The sequence below is a fragment of the Cupressus sempervirens genome, chromosome 2 (assembly GCF_028749045.1).
Source record: "Cupressus sempervirens isolate cs-2001-9-10 chromosome 2, ASM2874904v1, whole genome shotgun sequence".
In the NCBI taxonomy this organism is placed as follows: Eukaryota; Viridiplantae; Streptophyta; class Pinopsida; order Cupressales; family Cupressaceae; genus Cupressus; species Cupressus sempervirens.
In genome coordinates, this window is record NC_143119.1 from 529,881,784 (window position 1) to 529,899,278 (window position 17,495).

The 17,495-nt window shown below is 36.5% G+C and overlaps 1 protein-coding gene across 3 annotated transcripts; it reads left to right on the forward strand.

The window, feature by feature from the left end:
• The first annotated feature begins 43 nt into the window (after positions 1 to 43).
• LOC149573290 (uncharacterized) lies at positions 44 to 16,949 on the forward strand. 3 transcript variants are annotated; one of them, XM_089814502.1, is made up of 7 exons: positions 44 to 191; positions 465 to 580; positions 4,244 to 4,295; positions 15,007 to 15,068; positions 15,170 to 15,955; positions 16,051 to 16,427; positions 16,520 to 16,949. In XM_089814502.1, coding segments are annotated over exons 5-7 (498 nt in total). In that variant the 5' UTR covers positions 44 to 191; positions 465 to 580; positions 4,244 to 4,295; positions 15,007 to 15,068; positions 15,170 to 15,835; the 3' UTR covers positions 16,521 to 16,949. The 3 variants fall into 3 exon arrangements, with proteins under 3 accessions (XP_089670628.1, XP_089670625.1, XP_089670626.1); XM_089814499.1 differs by having other exon boundaries at positions 16,051 to 16,897; XM_089814500.1 differs by lacking the exon at positions 44 to 191 and having other exon boundaries at positions 443 to 580; positions 16,051 to 16,897.
• Positions 16,950 to 17,495: the final 546 nt, after the last annotated feature.

The window sequence follows — 17,495 nt, forward strand, 5'->3', positions numbered from 1 at the left end:
ATGGAGAACTTGAAATCGCAACCCGGTGTAAAATCCTTTCCTCATTCTGGCCTAGACGGTGTATAGCAATTACTGGCAAGTGAAGTCTGAAACAAGGTTTGGCATTGTCCAGGTTTGGGTTTCGTTTGACGAGGTTTACTGCTAGCTTGGGATTCTGATGAAGAATTTTGTATGATGACTCAATATCACAGGTACATTCTTCCTTGAGCAAATTGCGTATTCTGTTTTATCTTTGAGAATCGTTTGAAGGTTTGAAATGAAAACCTGCTTTCCTTGTTTCTGCATATCTTTTTTCGAAAATCTTCTTTCCTCCGTACATTCTGATTTGGGTTTCCTATGAGTGAAAACGTCAAAAGCCGAACGTCCCAGCTCCATGTATTTTTTCTCTAAGCTTTATCGTTGTCATTTCCACTTTATCATACTGTTGTAACTGTAGAAGCTTTAACAATTATGAACATGAACAGATTTTCATCGGCCGTCGTTTATCAGAATAGTGTGAAGTCACAGCAAGAGATTGACGGAGTTTACTGCTACCTTAGGATTCTCGTGAAGAATTTTGTATCCTGACTCAATATCGCAGGTACATTCTCCTTTCAGGAAATTGTGTATTCTCTTTTATCTTTGACAACCGTTTGAGGGTTTGAAATGAAAACCTTGCTTCCCTTGTTTCCGCATATATATTTTTGAAAATCTTCTTGCCTCCGTACATTCTGATTTGCGTGTCCTATGAGTGAAAACGTCAAAAGCCCAAGGTCCCGGCTGGATGTATTTTTTGCATAAGCTTTATTGATTGAGAAACAAACCGAAAAATTCTCAGAAAAATGCCTTGATTGGGATTCAAGCCGGCGACCTATGATTTATATAGGCGCAGATTGTTTTTAAACTGTTCTCTCTTTATAAGACGCCGTAGGGTTACGTTTAAATACCAGAATCAGTAATCAGCGGATAGGAAACCTAACTGGGGGGGGGTTTAAATTTAGCCCTGGCTCGCTCGTAACTGAACTTCAGGGCTTGTCAAACTAATTACAATTAAGGGCGCTTAAAGCAATGCAACAGTAACGTCCCATTGTTGCTTCAGCACATACTCAGGATATAAAAAATCAAAATCAAAATCTCAGAGATAGAAAACTAATATTTAGGTGGATTATATTAGCATGCCAAACAAGTGAGAAATAAAAAATCTAGCATAAGCCAATTAAGAGCCGTCAGTTGCAGAATGCATTGGCAAAACATTAACAAGAAGAACATGTTTTTGGTTTTACAAAATTTGACAACATTAACATAGCATCCAAATAAAAATTCTGGCCATAATTTATAACAAAGATACCATTTTTTTAAAACCCTAATCAGTCAAAAATATGAACAGATTTTGGAAAAGATCAGCAAACTAAGATCTAGACTCAGCCATTCAAAATTATAAAAGGAAGAGATATCAGTTCTTCGAAGCCCATATAATGAGAGAGTTGCAGTGCCAGTGAAGCAAAGATAGAGGAGATAGGTGAAGCAACCAAATAGAGGAAAAAAATATGTGTTTCTGTCATGACCCACAAAGGGGAAAAAATAGAAAAATCGTTGGTATTCAAAGAGAAACCCTTCATATGACTACAAAAAAGCATGCCAATTAAATGGAAAAAGAAAATTGCAGGAGATTGCAGCCTTTTAAATCGGGAGAATCCTTCATCCGTGTGTCAATGGCACACAATTACACAGAAGTCATGATGTCGATATGAACAGCCCGCAAGGGTCTTGGTACGGCTTCAAATTTTCAATCCTTTCCCTTTTTAGTTTAAAGAAAAAAATACTTAATCAATGAGATAAAATTCGAAGGCCATTGCCACATGTCCTTAACTTGGCGTGTCATCGAGAACCTGACACAGTAAATGATGTTCCTTCGTTCGGAACTCAAATTGTTAAAAATGATCAAAGTTATCCATATTACATTTTATTATTAAAAATAAAATAAAATAATTTTATTTACACTTAATAATTAAAATTCATATTGTCTATTGTTTAAAATGAAACATAATTTATATTGAAATCAAACTTCTATTATCATCTTTTAATACATTTATTAAAAAATAATATCGTATTTATAAAAAATAGCTCTCATAAAGATAGTGATACAATAATTAAATTAAGAAAAATACAATTCTTGAACATCTCAAAAATAGTAAAAAAATTAATATTTTACATTTTTCTAATACATCATTAGAATATTTCAAGCCATCAAATTATTGTATCTACAAATTATATTCCAAAAGAAAAATCATAAAAAAATCACAAATTATATTACAAAAGAAAAATCATAAAAAAAATGATTTTTTGAATTTTATAATTGCTTTTGGATAATTAAAATTAACTATTAAGATTATTTATTAGTAATTATTTTTTAACTCCAAAATTAAAATTTAATATTGATAATGTCAATAGATAAACATAATATACACATTTAGGTAATACTTCCTATATCACAGAGTGTGATGTTAAATGCTCACACATGATCTAAATTGGAAGCTACTAAATATTAATATTAATATTAAAAATCTTTGGCTTGCTTTTGGAATTTCTAATTGACACTTATACACCTGTCAAACAGTTGCCAGTTTGCCAGTTAACTGTATAAATTTCCTGATACAGTGTCATAATTAGTTCAAGTTTTGGCATGCTGTAAAACTAGTTTTAATATCTATTGGCATTCTTAACAACCTGTTAGTTGAGGAAATTGGTAGGCGCAAGGTTTTGTGCATTCTTAAATAAAATAATTTAATATTGGAACCGTTTAAAATTACCTTAGCTAGGTTTTGGCATTGTCAACAAACTGACGTCTATAATTAATTAGTGAATGAGCAATCATTCTGAACTTTTCTAGCAAAATAGATCTCATACTTTTGAGAAATTGGGTAGCTAAAATATCTCCATAACAGTAGCGAAGTTCCACTGCTTGCTTGAGGTTTTTATTATTTGTTTCAGGGATTCTGAGACTTCTAGAATTGGATTAAAAGGAGATTAAATTTGAAAAATATAAATTCTATGTTTCGCTGAAAAAGAGACAATTGTCTGTCCTATTGGGCTGTATAGCCTAAGTTGTGTTGTTCTAATGGTAGAGAACTCGGACGAAAAAGAGGTTACAAGTTTACATCTTACAGAAGGCAATGTATCTATGTTTGTAACACAGTTAAGTGTCTGCTAGAAATCAAGTGATAATGAGAATTTTTTTTTAAAATTTTAGGAGTTGAAGTAGTCAATTAGTTTTTTCCCCCTGTATCTGCCCTTCTCACATGGTTCACTAACATAAAAACTTATATATTTCTAACAATTTTGAATAGAATATATTTTATTAAAAGATAAAACAATAGATACTGTTCTAGATTTTATTAAAAGATAAAATAATTAAATTTTCATCCTATTTGTACTATTGATCTAAATAGAAGAGTAATTGATTAAGTCATTTTCAATAATTTATATTTAAAATTTAATTAATTTATGTATTAATGTTATTTTATAATAATCTATTTGTTATTTTATAATAATCTATTTATAGTATATCAAATAATATTAATTTTTTAAATATTAGGTTTACGAACAGATACTGTTAAAAGATAAAACAATTAAATTTTCATGCTATTTGTACTGCTGATCTAGATAGAATAGTATTTGATTAAGTCATTTTTAATAATTTATATCTAAAATTTAATTAATTTATGTATTAATGTTATTCTATAATAATCGATATCCTCCACAAGAAATGCACCACTATTGATTGTGTTACACATCTATAGAACAACTTACAAAATGTTAATTCAAACATTTTTATCCTTTACAAATGAGAGTCCTGTATATTTATTGAAATGTATAATATGAATTTTATTTATAAAATATTATTGGTAAAATAATGTATAATATATGAACCCAAAGATATAATAATTATATTCAAATATTATAATATAATACACATATGGAATATATAAGGTATATCGATATAAATTATAAAATATGAATTAATTATATAATATTATATCTTAACTAAGTTTATTATTATATGAAGGGATGTGATTATTGGTGAATGACATAAATACTCAAGTTACTTTCTATTTTGTTTTGCAATAAAATTTATACAATTTTTACTTATATAATATTTATATTTCTTTGCATTTAATTACTTCTTGCTTCCTGTAATCTTAACATTTGAAATACTTTTGCATATGTCTCATTTTCCATTAACTCAAATTCATTTCCTATGCAGACCACAACATACCAACAATTCATTGTACAAGAGTGACTAAATTCAACTACCAGTAAGGATTCTCTAACTACCTGAAACATGTCTTTTATACTGTATTTGTTTCCATAAATGTCATTGAGGTAAAAAAATTGATCTCTAGTTTACGCTGAGATGTTTACAATTGATTTGATTTCATGCACATTATCAAGTTATTAGATCCTTAAACAAATAGTTACAGTAATAGTACTATTGAAGTTGCTGGAAATTATTGTTTATCAAACCCATAATTCTACAAGAAGTTTGAAGAGTATCTAATTTTTTGAGTTGCTGAAAAAATATGAACAGCATTTTGAAGTAGGAAACATAGCAAAACAAATTCACACAATGCACCCTTGATGTGCGAGAATACTGTAGTAACGTTACCAAAGTCGATAGAGCAAGATAACTGTTTATAGCAGTGCACTGACTACAAAATCACCCACAAAACCAGCTAATGGATGCAAGCAATACAACCGTCATAGATTTTGAGTTGTTCACAACCAACAGAGGAACATTGTCAACAACATATAGATATAGCATTGAACAAAACCCCAACTTTGCATCAGCAAAAATAATCCATGCACAAATGCCCCGTTCCCTTCGTTCAATAAAACATGTAATACAAAAAAATGTGACCCAACAATACATCAAATAGAACGAAAAAAATACCCGCCTTCCCACTACTAGAATTCGTTTAAGCTCACATATTCATTCAAGGAACTCTGCAATAAAGACAACCACAAAGAAAACCTCAAAGGAAGAAATTATTTCTAAATCAATAAAAAGCTACCTATCTGCCACAAATGACACACCAATTCACTCGTGCAAGATCCGTGAAATCTTGTAGTTCCGCAAAAACATACAGACAATTGATAAAGCTTGCATTGACTCTTTTGTATCACTACCTCTTCAACATGAAGAAAAAGAGCTTACAATAGGACAGTTTGTTTGTAAAGAATGCTCCAAAGCTGTTTCACGTGCAAAATGTCCATGCTTTGCCTCATCGTGGAACATACGACGAAATGAAAAGATAAATGCAGTGCAAATGCTAACTTCACTAGAAGAAAGACTTGTTTCCTTACGAATTGCATTTGCACAGATCCGACAACTAGGCTATAAAAGTTTACAATATGGGTTGAATGGAACAATTATAAACGTACCTGTAGATATTGATAAAGTCCAACATGTACTACCAAGGGAAGTAGATGAGAACAAAATAGTTGTAGTTAGATTGAAATGCAAATTGCAATATGAGAATGCATATGCGCAAGGTAACATTAGGCCTGCTTGTATAATGAATGCATTAAGAGCTTTACAGAAAACACCATTGTACATAAGGCATAATGTATGCATAAATGAACAATGGGAAACAATGCTAACAAAGACGTAAGAACAAATGCAACCAACGAATTACGTTGAACCTGAATCAGATGACGAAGACCAACCAATAGACGAAGAGCCAATATTTGAATCATTCATCCATTGGTTCAACGACACATAGTCCATCAAAGACCTTGACTATCAACAAATGTCCACTCGTCAAGCTGTTCATATTGTGCTCTCATTGCCATTACGCAAATCCTCACGAAGAACTATTTTCATCAACACTGCACCATTTGAAAGTAGAGTCTTTATGCTTAAGTCTGCAAAACTACTAGCAAAAGAGAATGACAATTTAAAAAACATAATGTACGCTTCCGCAATTGATAAATACATAGCAAGGCCACAGGCACTAGACAATTTGTCTCTAGCAGAGTACACATCACTATATTACAACGAGGGAAACACAATACACAAAAGAAGAAAACCACAAATCATACGTTTTGTCAAATACAATTGCCATATTGACTACGAAAACTATTGTAGGGAGAAATTGATGCTTTATGTGTAATGACCCTAGCTATAAAGGTCACTAAATCCCAATATTGTACTGTGGCAATTCGTCAAATAGTTTGCAAACATGCTCTGATACCACTGAAATATCCCCGTCAGGTTATTGCTTTGTTAACACCAAAAAAAACTTAAAACTCCAAAGGTTAGACGTTTCGTCAAACAGTTAGTAATCAAGCTATGAAGCTACTGTAATAATATTGTCTGAAAGAGCTACTTACTGAGCTACGACAATTATGTCAACACTCTTGATGCCAACTTTATTTGCTAAATTAAACTTGCAAAGATTTACAATTTGCAAATCTATTTAATTAGTTGAACCTGGCAAAGAGGAGAATCAATATTTAATCTTCTAGTGCTAAGACTGGTCTCCAGACACAGGCTTGCATTTCCTTTGGAACACTGATCGGCTCTAAACTCTGCTTCAACTCCTAGGTCCCCAGCGTCTAATCTAGAACTGAATGAAATCCTTCATCCCTCAAAAACCCGTGGGAAGGAGGACAGATTAGGAAAGCGCTGAGGCCACTGCAATATGACTACTCAATATGGTGCGCCTTTTCTCCAATGTGGATGCTGAACTTAGCTGATTTCCAATCAGTTCGGGCTCTGTTCAAGCAACACGACCTGCAAATCCTCCAATGTGTGCTTATTCCCTTAAGATGATTCGTCTTGTGATCTGCGGTTTATTGATTTCATATTCAAACCTTGGCGGCTGCTATGCAATCTTAGACAGAGATCTTCTCCCTTGGACCCGTGTAGACGGCAGAGTATGCGATATATCCTTGGAGACAATCATCTCAGTTTTAATCGCTATGGAGATCGTCGGTATAAGATGTCACAACTCGCAATGAGATCGCCGCCTATCAGATCTGGTGAGATTTAATATTAAACGGCACCCGCATGCAATATGGTCGGCTATGATGAACTTCCGGCGGGACTGATACGATTTCTTCTCCTTAATTTGGTGTTTCGAATGTAATAATGTTGGATCAAATCGCAATATGCAAATGGAAGTCGAGACAACTGGTTGCGAAGGAAATCGATGCCGGTTGGAAAACACCAAATGCGCCTCTGCCCTCTGATCTCAGAAATCAGATGACTAATCCGACTCTTGTGCGTTTACTGATTCCACACTAACACACAAGTTGTAAAGATTACTGCCTCATAATAAACTTCGATTTAACATTTGGAGTCTTGCCTGTCACTTTGACAATCCAAATTAAATGCTGCAGATCCTGTTTGGATAAAGTGCTGAACTCCAACCCTTTGCGAATAGCTTAGAACCTAAAAATTAATTCTCAAGATGACCCATCAAAATTTTGGCCTTAAGCCACAGAGTCTGCCCCTGATGAAATGACTGAATGTCACCTCCAATTTGCAATAATTCAGATGATATTTCACACCCTCAAAATTGCGCACCGATTGAGAGTTATCGTTCTCAATGGCCAACTGTGACTATTGCGAAAACCCTAGGTTCCACAATGCACCTGTGATTGAATCACAATCTGAAAAATCAAAGAGAGATAATCAACTGCTTGATTCGAATGGAGCCCCGGGGTGCCTATTTATTCTTTTCTCTCCATCCTCTCCAGAGACTTCTAGAACATTTTTGATCTTATCCCTCAAGTGACTTTATTAAATATTTTTATAATCCAAGTCACTTTATTAAATATAAAGTTATCTTTTAATATTTATTTATTTAATTAAAATAATTAATTAGTCGTCCTTAAAATATTCATTATTTTAGACAACCAGATTAATTAAATTAATTAAATCGAATTGTCAGCAAAAATGGGGACATGACAGTCCGCCCTTCCTGAAATTGCTTGTCCCCAAGCAATGGCTGAACCATGAACCAATCAGTCTGCCTGGATCCCAAATGTAAATCTGTGTATCATCCCAATCCGCATCATAATCCCGTGGAGAAATCATCAATACCAGTAACTGAGAAACTGTACTCAACATCCAAACAACTGACACTTCTGATGAAATCATCTGAAAACCAACTGTAGATGCCGGTAGAAGAAAACATTCTGCGGAACTCAAGCCAACTGAAACATCAACTCTATCAAAACTCAAGCCCTTGTCAAAAATACACCTGCACCCAACTGCATTGTAGATATGACAACCATAGGTACCTGAATCATTGCCATCAAATCCAATCTCTGAAAAACTACTCCAGGTGTGTCGATGCTGCAGGCTGAGTAACTTGCTACTACCAATTTTATTTTCAAAAGATGGTGCCAATCTATCCCCTAATGGATGGTAAGAAACTGGAGCCAATCTACATCTGCGTGAAATAAAATCTTCTATCTCTGTGTCAAAAGAGAAATGATGAGCGTACCCTACTGTATAATGCCGGTAAGAACCTCCAAATTCTGTTGCTAGCTCATCATCACTGAACTGGTAATCAACATATGGCTCCAATCTCTGACTCCGAGTGACTGTAGGTTGGATAGGTCCCTGTGCACTCTGCTCAACAAACCCCTCCTCGAGATCCCTGTGAGGTAGCATAGTAGAAAGGACCCCTATAATCTTCTCAACCAATCTGCAAATAACACTAGTATCATGGATGAGAACACCTTCTGTCACTTCATGCGAGTCCAAATGAACACATGCACTGTCCAAAAAATACTCCATAAACGATTCAGTGCAGTAAAAATTATATGAGGAAACATTTACATACTCCCCTTTACACCACAACGGGTCCTCCTGTAAGGGTGGCATACTCAACTGTACCACACTATCAACTATCTGAGAAGAATCAATCTGAAAACTTGACTCTACCGGTATCCCAAACTCATTAAGACCAACTTCTTCCAAACCCTGAACATGTGTGTCAGTCCCAACAACATGCTCCTCAGTAACGACTGCAGGAGTATACTCACCACCAACCACCTCAATAGACAAATGAACTGGGTCTGGGGCTGGTTTTGACCTCAAATGCTCCAACTCCATGGTCACCTCTTTTAACTGAAGTTGCGACTTCTGTAGATCCCGCCGTGTGTCCTCTAAAGCCTCAGTAGTCACTATGAGCTCTTGGGAAAGCTCACTCACCTCCTCTTCACGATCCAAGAGTGCCTCATAGGCTGTACTTCCCCACTCAACTAGATGATCACGGTCGGCTACCAATCGTAAGTAATCCTGCTTCAAAATTCGTATAGCTTCACGCAAGGCATGAATCTCTGTCAAAGAAAAATAACCACCGCTGGACTCATCTATCATAGAAGTACCCCAACCAGTAACAGCCAACAACTGACGAGCATTATCAAAGTGCTCACAAGCGATAGTAATGTCTCGCTCACTAACTTTCAACTGGCTAATCACATGATGGCTCTGGCTAAACTGACTTCCACAAACCTTCTCTGTCACATTGTCTAAAGGAGTATCTTCAAGGTTACTGGTTTCTAGAATATTGTCATCCATATCTTGCAAATCCTCTCCAAAACTCATATCCTCATCCGGAGTGTCAAAATTTGTCGTACTGCTGTTAAACTACCCTGTACTCAAAGAATTTGTCAAGGAAGCTGAATCTTCAAAACTGTTCACTTCATCCTCCTGGATGTTATCAATGCCGAAACGGTCCTGGGACTCATCAATATACCCTGCCAAATATGGAAAATCTTCAACACCTTTTAGCAAGAATGGTCGTCTGCATATATGAACCAAACCTAACACCGGTGTATAAAAACTAATACCAACATCGGATGTTCTGCTGGCACAAGGAAAGACAACACCGGGTATTCTGCTAATCCAGTCCATGATAGTATTTAAACAATCATTGCTACCATTAAGTGTTCTCCAGTCAATTGAATCCCAAACGCTGCTAAAACATTCTTTAGTCCATATCTGTAAACAAGGAACAGTTGGTAACTCAAGCAAACTACTTACCTGAGTAATGTGACCAATACCAACTAACTCCTCATATTTGTTTGACATTGTCCTTATATCCTGGATGTGAATGCAAAATGAACTTGTATCATTATCAGCCACCACATATGATCCGTCAAATGTAGAAAACTGAGTGTCAGACGTGCCAGATGAAACTAAGCTTAGCTCCATGCCATGCTCACTTCCATGTTTCTCCCAGTCCAGTAATGCCAAAGTTGCTCGAGTGTCCTCAAGCTCGCAAGAAAGCTTGACAACTTCCTCCTCCTTCCTCCTCAAGGCATCTGAATAGTCTTTGGCAAGGCTTAGAAGATGGTCACGATCTGATAGAAGATGTAAATAGCTCAACTTCGTCGTTCCCATTCTTTCACCAATTGCATGTAAGTCACAACAAGAAGATTTTGCCTGAACTCCCTTATGTCTTCCTTGTAACTGAATCATCTGGATGTACTCTTCTAACATCTCCCGCATCCTGTCATGATGAGATAAAGAAGCCACAATACTATCTTTGCTTACCTTCAGCTGGCTGGACAAATCATGTGAAGTACTGCCAGTTTCATCCTTATGTGACGAAGCATCTAACTGAGCCTGGTATTCTCTCTCAGCAAAATCATGGATACTCAGTGTTTGCTCAACTTTACTTGGTATCTCACCATCAACATCCTTATCATCATCTGGACTCACTGCTCCTGTTGCAACCAAACCATCCTGAGTACCTGAGACATCACCCTTTGGCAGCCTGTATACAACTGTATCAACTTGAGTACCAAGTTGACAGTTACTATTTATCAGCGTAATATCCTTCACCGCTTCTTCCTGAGGCTGAACTGAAACCTCTAGCTGATTGCATACCTGTTTCTCGAACTCCTCATTAAGGTTCTTAGTAACATCGCCCACTGTATTAGTTAGTGCTTTGCGAGAAGATTTTTCGAATCGAAATCCAGTTGACTTATTTACCTTAGTTGGGTCAGACAGCCTGTCAATCATACGGTGGTGCTTAACCAACAGTTCAGACATGTTATGTCTGATTTTTCTGAGCTCATCCTGAATGCCTGAATAGTCCTACTTTCCACAATTCGGACTCTGAATACTATGTCTATTACTGGTCCAAGATTGTGTCCTTGGAGACTTTGTGTTGTACCTGTACATCTTGTTGAAGTAGAGTGCTGATCACTCCTGTAAGTCGGTTCTCACCCCACAGGATGGCAAGAAAACCGCTCTGATACCACTGTAATGACCCTAGCTATAAAGGTCACTAAATCCCAATATTGTACTGTGGCAATTCGTCAAATAGTTTGCAAACATGCTCTGATACCACTGAAATATCCTCGTCAGGTTATTGCTTTGTTAACACCAAAAAAAACTTAAAACTCCAAAGGTTAGACGTTTCGTCAAACAGTTAGTAATCAAGCTATGAAGCTACTGTAATAATATTGTCTGAAAGAGCTACTTACTGAGCTACGACAATCATGTCAACACTCTTGATGCCAACTTTATTTGCTAAATTAAACTTGCAAAGATTTACAATTTGCAAATCTATTTAATTAGTTGAACCTGGCAAAGAGGAGAATCAATATTTAATCTTCTAGTCCTAAGACTGGTCTCCAGACACAGGCTTGCATTTCCTTTGGAACACTGATCGGCTCTAAACTCTGCTTCAACTCCTAGGTCCCCAGCGTCTAATCCAGAACTGAATGAAATCCTTCATCCCTCAAAAACCCGTGGGAAGGAGGAAAGATTAGGAAAGCGCTGAGGCCACTGCAATATGACTACCCAATATGGTGCGCCTTTTCTCCAATGTGGATGCCGAACTTAGCTGATTTCCAATCAGTTCGGGCTCTATTCAAGCAACACGACCTGCAAATCCTCCAATGTGTGCTTATTCCCTTAAGATGATTCGTCCTGTGATCTGCGGTTTATTGATTTCATATTCAAACCCTGGCGGCTGCTATGCAATCTTAGACAGAGATCTTCTCCCTTGGACCCGTGTAGACGGCAGAGTATGCGATATATCCTTGAAGACAATCATCTCAGTTTTAATCGCTATGGAGATCGTCGGTATAAGATGTCACAACTCGCAATGAGATCGCCGCCTGTCAGATCTGGTGAGATTTAATATTAAACGGCACCCGCATGCAATATGGTCGGCTATGATGAACTTCCGGCGGGACTGATACGATTTCTTCTCCTTAATTTGGTGTTTCGAATGTAATAATGTTGGATCAAATCGCAATATGCAAATGGAAGTCGAGACAACTGGTTGCGAAGGAAATCGATGCCGGTTGGAAAACACCAAATGCGCCTCTGCCCTCTGATCTCAGAAATCAGATGACTAATCCGACTCTTGTGCATTTACTGATTCCACACTAACACACAAGTTGTAAAGATTACTGCCTCATAATAAACTTCGATTTAACATTTGGAGTCTTGCCTGTCACTTTGACAATCCAAATTAAATGCTGCAGATCCTGCTTGGATAAAGTGCTGAACTCCAACCCTTTGCGAATAGCTTAGAACCTAAAAATCAATTCTCAAGATGACCCATCAAAATTTTGGCCTTAAGCCACAGATTCTGCCCCTGATGAAATGACTGAATGTCACCTCCAATCTGCAATAATTCAGATGATATTTCACACCCTCAAAATTGCGCACCGATTGAGAGTTATCGTTCTCAATGGCCAACTGTGACAATTGCGAAAACCCTAGGTTCCACAATGCACTTGTGATTGAATCACAATCTGAAAAATCAAAGAGAGATAATCAACTGCTTGATTCGAATGGAGCCCCGGGGTGCCTATTTATTCTTTTCTCTCCATCCTCTCCAGAGACTTCTAGAACATTTTTGATCTCATCCCTCAAGTGACTTTATTAAATATTTTTATAATCCAAGTCACTTTATTAAATATAAAGTTATCTTTTAATATTTATTTATTTAATTAAAATAATTAATTAGTCGTCCTTAAAATATTCATTATTTTAGACAACCAGATTAATTAAATTAATTAAATCGAACTGTCACCAAAAATGGGGACATGACATTATGTACCATTTAGAGTAAGCGAAAACACTCTGCTATCAAACCACAATACATGGGCTGAAGCATTCAACAGTAGGAAAATCGAAATAGAAAATACAGAAAAAATGTACAACGCACAAGCTAACAACAGCTGGGGCAACATAGACAATGCAGCAAAAGACATTGACATAGAAAAAAATCAGACAACAATGTTTGACAATTGCATTAGCTTAAGCAATCAATCAATTGCAGAAGAACAATATGGCATTATGCTTGACCTCATCCACACACGAAACACAAAAGTAAAGCACACTCCCTCAACAACACTGTTTGCAAAAATTGCACATCCATTTCTACAAAGAACTGAAGAATACTTCGCTATGCAAAGAAAGCTAAACAAGAAACAACAAGCAATACTAAATAGAAGTACTAATGACAAAAAGACTTGCACCACACAAACCACATTTGTTGTTGACTGGCAGTGCAGGAACTGGCAAAACATACACAGCAAAAGTACTTTACGAGGCCTTCATACGACTATATGACAAACAACTAGATAGCAATCCCCTAAAACCAAAGTGCATCATAGTCGCTCCAACAGGAAAAGTTGCATTCAATGTTGGTGGATACATTGCACATTCCATATTCCACCTCCTGTACAACTCGTACAAGTTAGCATAGTTGGATACCGATACATTGGACAGCTTGAGCAAAAAATTCGACCAACTACAGCTTCTACTAATTGACGAGACATCGTTGATCGGAGCAACAATGTTGTACAACATTGACAAAAGGCTACGACAAATAAAACACACACCAACTCGACCGTTTGGCAATATAGACATTATATTTTGTGGAGACCTATACCAAGCACAGCCTGTTTGTGAAAGTTGGATATTTGAAGAACCCAGGATTAACAATGAGACTATCTCATACAGATTTTGGATTGACATGGTCAAATACTTTGAACTAAAAACTGTAGTGCGACAAACAAATGACCAGTTTATATCTACTTTCAATCGCATTAGGACATGTGAGCAAATCAATGAAGACATGTCATACATAAATGCAACATGCTATAAGCCTAGACCAAACAACCCAACATTGCCCCATCTATTCCAACGCAACTCGACAGTTGACGAGCACAACAAAACGATCTTGGACTACTTGCCCACGACACTATATGTCCTAGAAGCTATTGACCATACAGACACAACAATCGACATCATCCCCTACCAAGTTGAGAAAACAACACTACCAACCACAATCTTTGTAAAACTAGGCATCCTCATAGAACTCATTGCAGGAAACCTCGACACACAAGATGGCCTTGTTAATGGTGCCGACGAAATATTCCAACTCCATACAACACACCCCCATGATGTGATTTGGATAGAGTTCTGCGATCCCCGTGTTGGAAGAGTATGCCAAGAACAAATGCACAATTTATACATAGATTCCATCTCACACTCATGGACACCAATAACAAGAATAACTCGAAAGATCAAAACAACATCAAAAATCGTTACTCGCTCATAGTAACCAATGCAACTTGCATGTGCAAGAACTATTTACAGAGCACAGGGACTAACAATGGATGCAGTCGCATTTGACCCTCACCGAGTCTACCAGCATGGCCTAGTCTATACTGCATTATCACATGTAAGAGACATCCAATCATTATACTTGATTCATAGACTACAACACCAGAACCTAAAATTGTCCAACAAAGTCAAAGCCGAAATGCACTGCCTACAACATCAACGTACTGGACATTAGAACATAGCCTTTTCACTATGACACCAGAGAAATTCATAATATGCACTCTAAACACAAGAAGCCTACCATTAAATGAACATGCAACTTCTTCTTTTACTTATCATCTTTCACCTATAAACATCCAACTAAACGTACAAGTTACTAATTTTATTCTATTGATTATTTCTTGTAGACCATGGAAAGCAAACATAGCACAGAACAACTAAGCAATCAAGAAGAAAGCAAACAGAAAAGGTAAGTATACTAGCAAAGAATCCCAGTCAAGATCAAATACATTTCAACACATACATATTACAATCACCAAACCTCTGACAAAAACACATTTCTATATGCAGGCAAAAGGTAGAAGCACCCAAACTTTCAACCATATTTGATATTTGCATGACACAATCAAGAAGCATATTTGAGGGCAACATACTCATAACATATGGACCAGCTTGCAAACAAGCATCGTCAGGCCAACAAGGATCACCAATTGCGCACATAGAAATGATTGACAGAGATGGTCAAAAGACCATAACAGCAAACATCATGAACAAATTGATTGACAAATATTTGCATTGGCTGACTCCTGGTACAAGCATCCACATAGAGAACTTCAAAGTACACAAAAATCGGAGTTCGAACGAGGTGACATTGAATACTGCTTACAGCTGACTTCAGAAACTCGGATTCAGAAAACTATTCCTGTATGCAAGCAACAAAAGCTAGCACTAGACACAAAGATCTCACAGCTCATACAGTCACCAAATACATATCCAATCGGAAGCTTGGGTTTCTGGTCACAACCCACCAGCACACAGCACAACAGTTTCAGTTACAAATCAGAGATGGAGAGCTGCCTTTTGACACTGCAACTGTAAGATATACATTTCAAAAGTAAATTCCACTTTATGCAGCTCTGAGTCTTTCAAAACCATAGACATGCGTACAAAAACCTGCAGGACATCTACGAATCATCTACAAAACCAACACCATTGCTGCTACTACTAAAAAATGTGATGCGCAGCGGTTCAAGAGGATCAGGAATACTACGATCATGTCAGTCAACATTTATTGATATGCTGAATGATCAATGCATGAAAATAGCACTCCAAAATCTGACAGAAACAAAGCTGCAGGTAATCAACCATACAACAAACAGTCACTGCACAGTTTATGTACACAAGTCTAGAAACTAAAAATACATTAACTCACTTCTACTATTCATTATCAGGTTACAGAAACACTAAGAACAAAGAATGTCAACCAAACACCATACCAGCCGCTGTGCACAGTATGTCACCAGACAGTCTCGCTATCCACAAGCACAAGCACAGGAGAGGTTCATTGCACCAACTGTGGCAAAACAACGACGTTTAACTTCCAGCCATATCTCCAATGTGTCATCGAAACAGAGGATAGCATTCTTGACTGCTACCTGCATGGAAAGCTGCTTGACGACAACTTCCCAGAGCTTACCAGAATCCACTTCAGCCAGTACACACAAGAAATGTCTACAGCCATCTACACAATGCGAAAGTTCAATATACATGACACATTCACATTAGCAATCGACAATTCCATCTCTCAATCACCACAGAAAACACAATGGTAAGCTAATGTTCTACTTATTTCCATCTGTTTGCAGACTCTCTTCACCTCATTTTTACAATGCTAACCTTCTCGACTTTTCATATTGCAAGAAAAATATGGTCCTTGGACTTAACCCCAACACAGATCACAGTATCAAACAAATTTTGTTTCGGTTGCTGGAGTATGAGTTCCAACAACAGTCCATGTCCAAATACCCATTGCACCAAACAGATGTTGATCTGAAGATGTCTCAGAACTCTTAAGAATTTTGTAACATGAAATATAACCAGCTTGACATATCAGACATCATTACACTTTTGTTTTCATAGCTGTACAAAAAATAGTTCTATGCAATTACAAACACCAAAACTGTTTCTGATATCTCAGAAATATATTAGAAACAAATCTCTACGCTTTCATTTTTTTTCATTCAGCAACATCGTTCCAGATCTGATATATACTACAAGTATACTGTTATGTTATAGGTTTATGGTTTCTTTGCACTTCTATAAAGTCTACTTCCAATTCATTTCATTTGTATGGCAATAGTCAGATGATAAATTTTTTTAAAGAATGTCCTTGCAAAACTACATTATAATGATTACGAACTCTGAAACATCATTAAAACTTTTATAGATCCATTTAATTTCTGATATCTTTTTTAATACAAATCAAAAGACCTTACAGGCTCTGTATTTGTTTTTTCTTTCCTACATATAATTATTTATAGCTTCAGCATTAATTTTTATATCTCTAGTGATTACATAATCTGGAACTGCATTATGAAAACAAGGTTTCTCAGACATTTGCTTCTTCTCCGCTTCTTCCTTGTTGCATTGCTCAAAGATACCTATAACTCAGTGGGAAAAATCACAAGATGGCTTCAAACAAATGAAAAAACTGGATTTTTTTTTCCTGATGCTCATATTAAAGACGGCAATTTTGTTGGCTGTTTTTAATACTTGTGGTCTTCTCTGATTTGTTCAATTGTGAAGTTTTTTTTTTTTTTTTGGCACACTGCTCAAGCTTCTAAGGTTTGCTTGGGAGTTTGCAGAGGTTTGGTTGGAGTCATTGCTGTCATTGTTA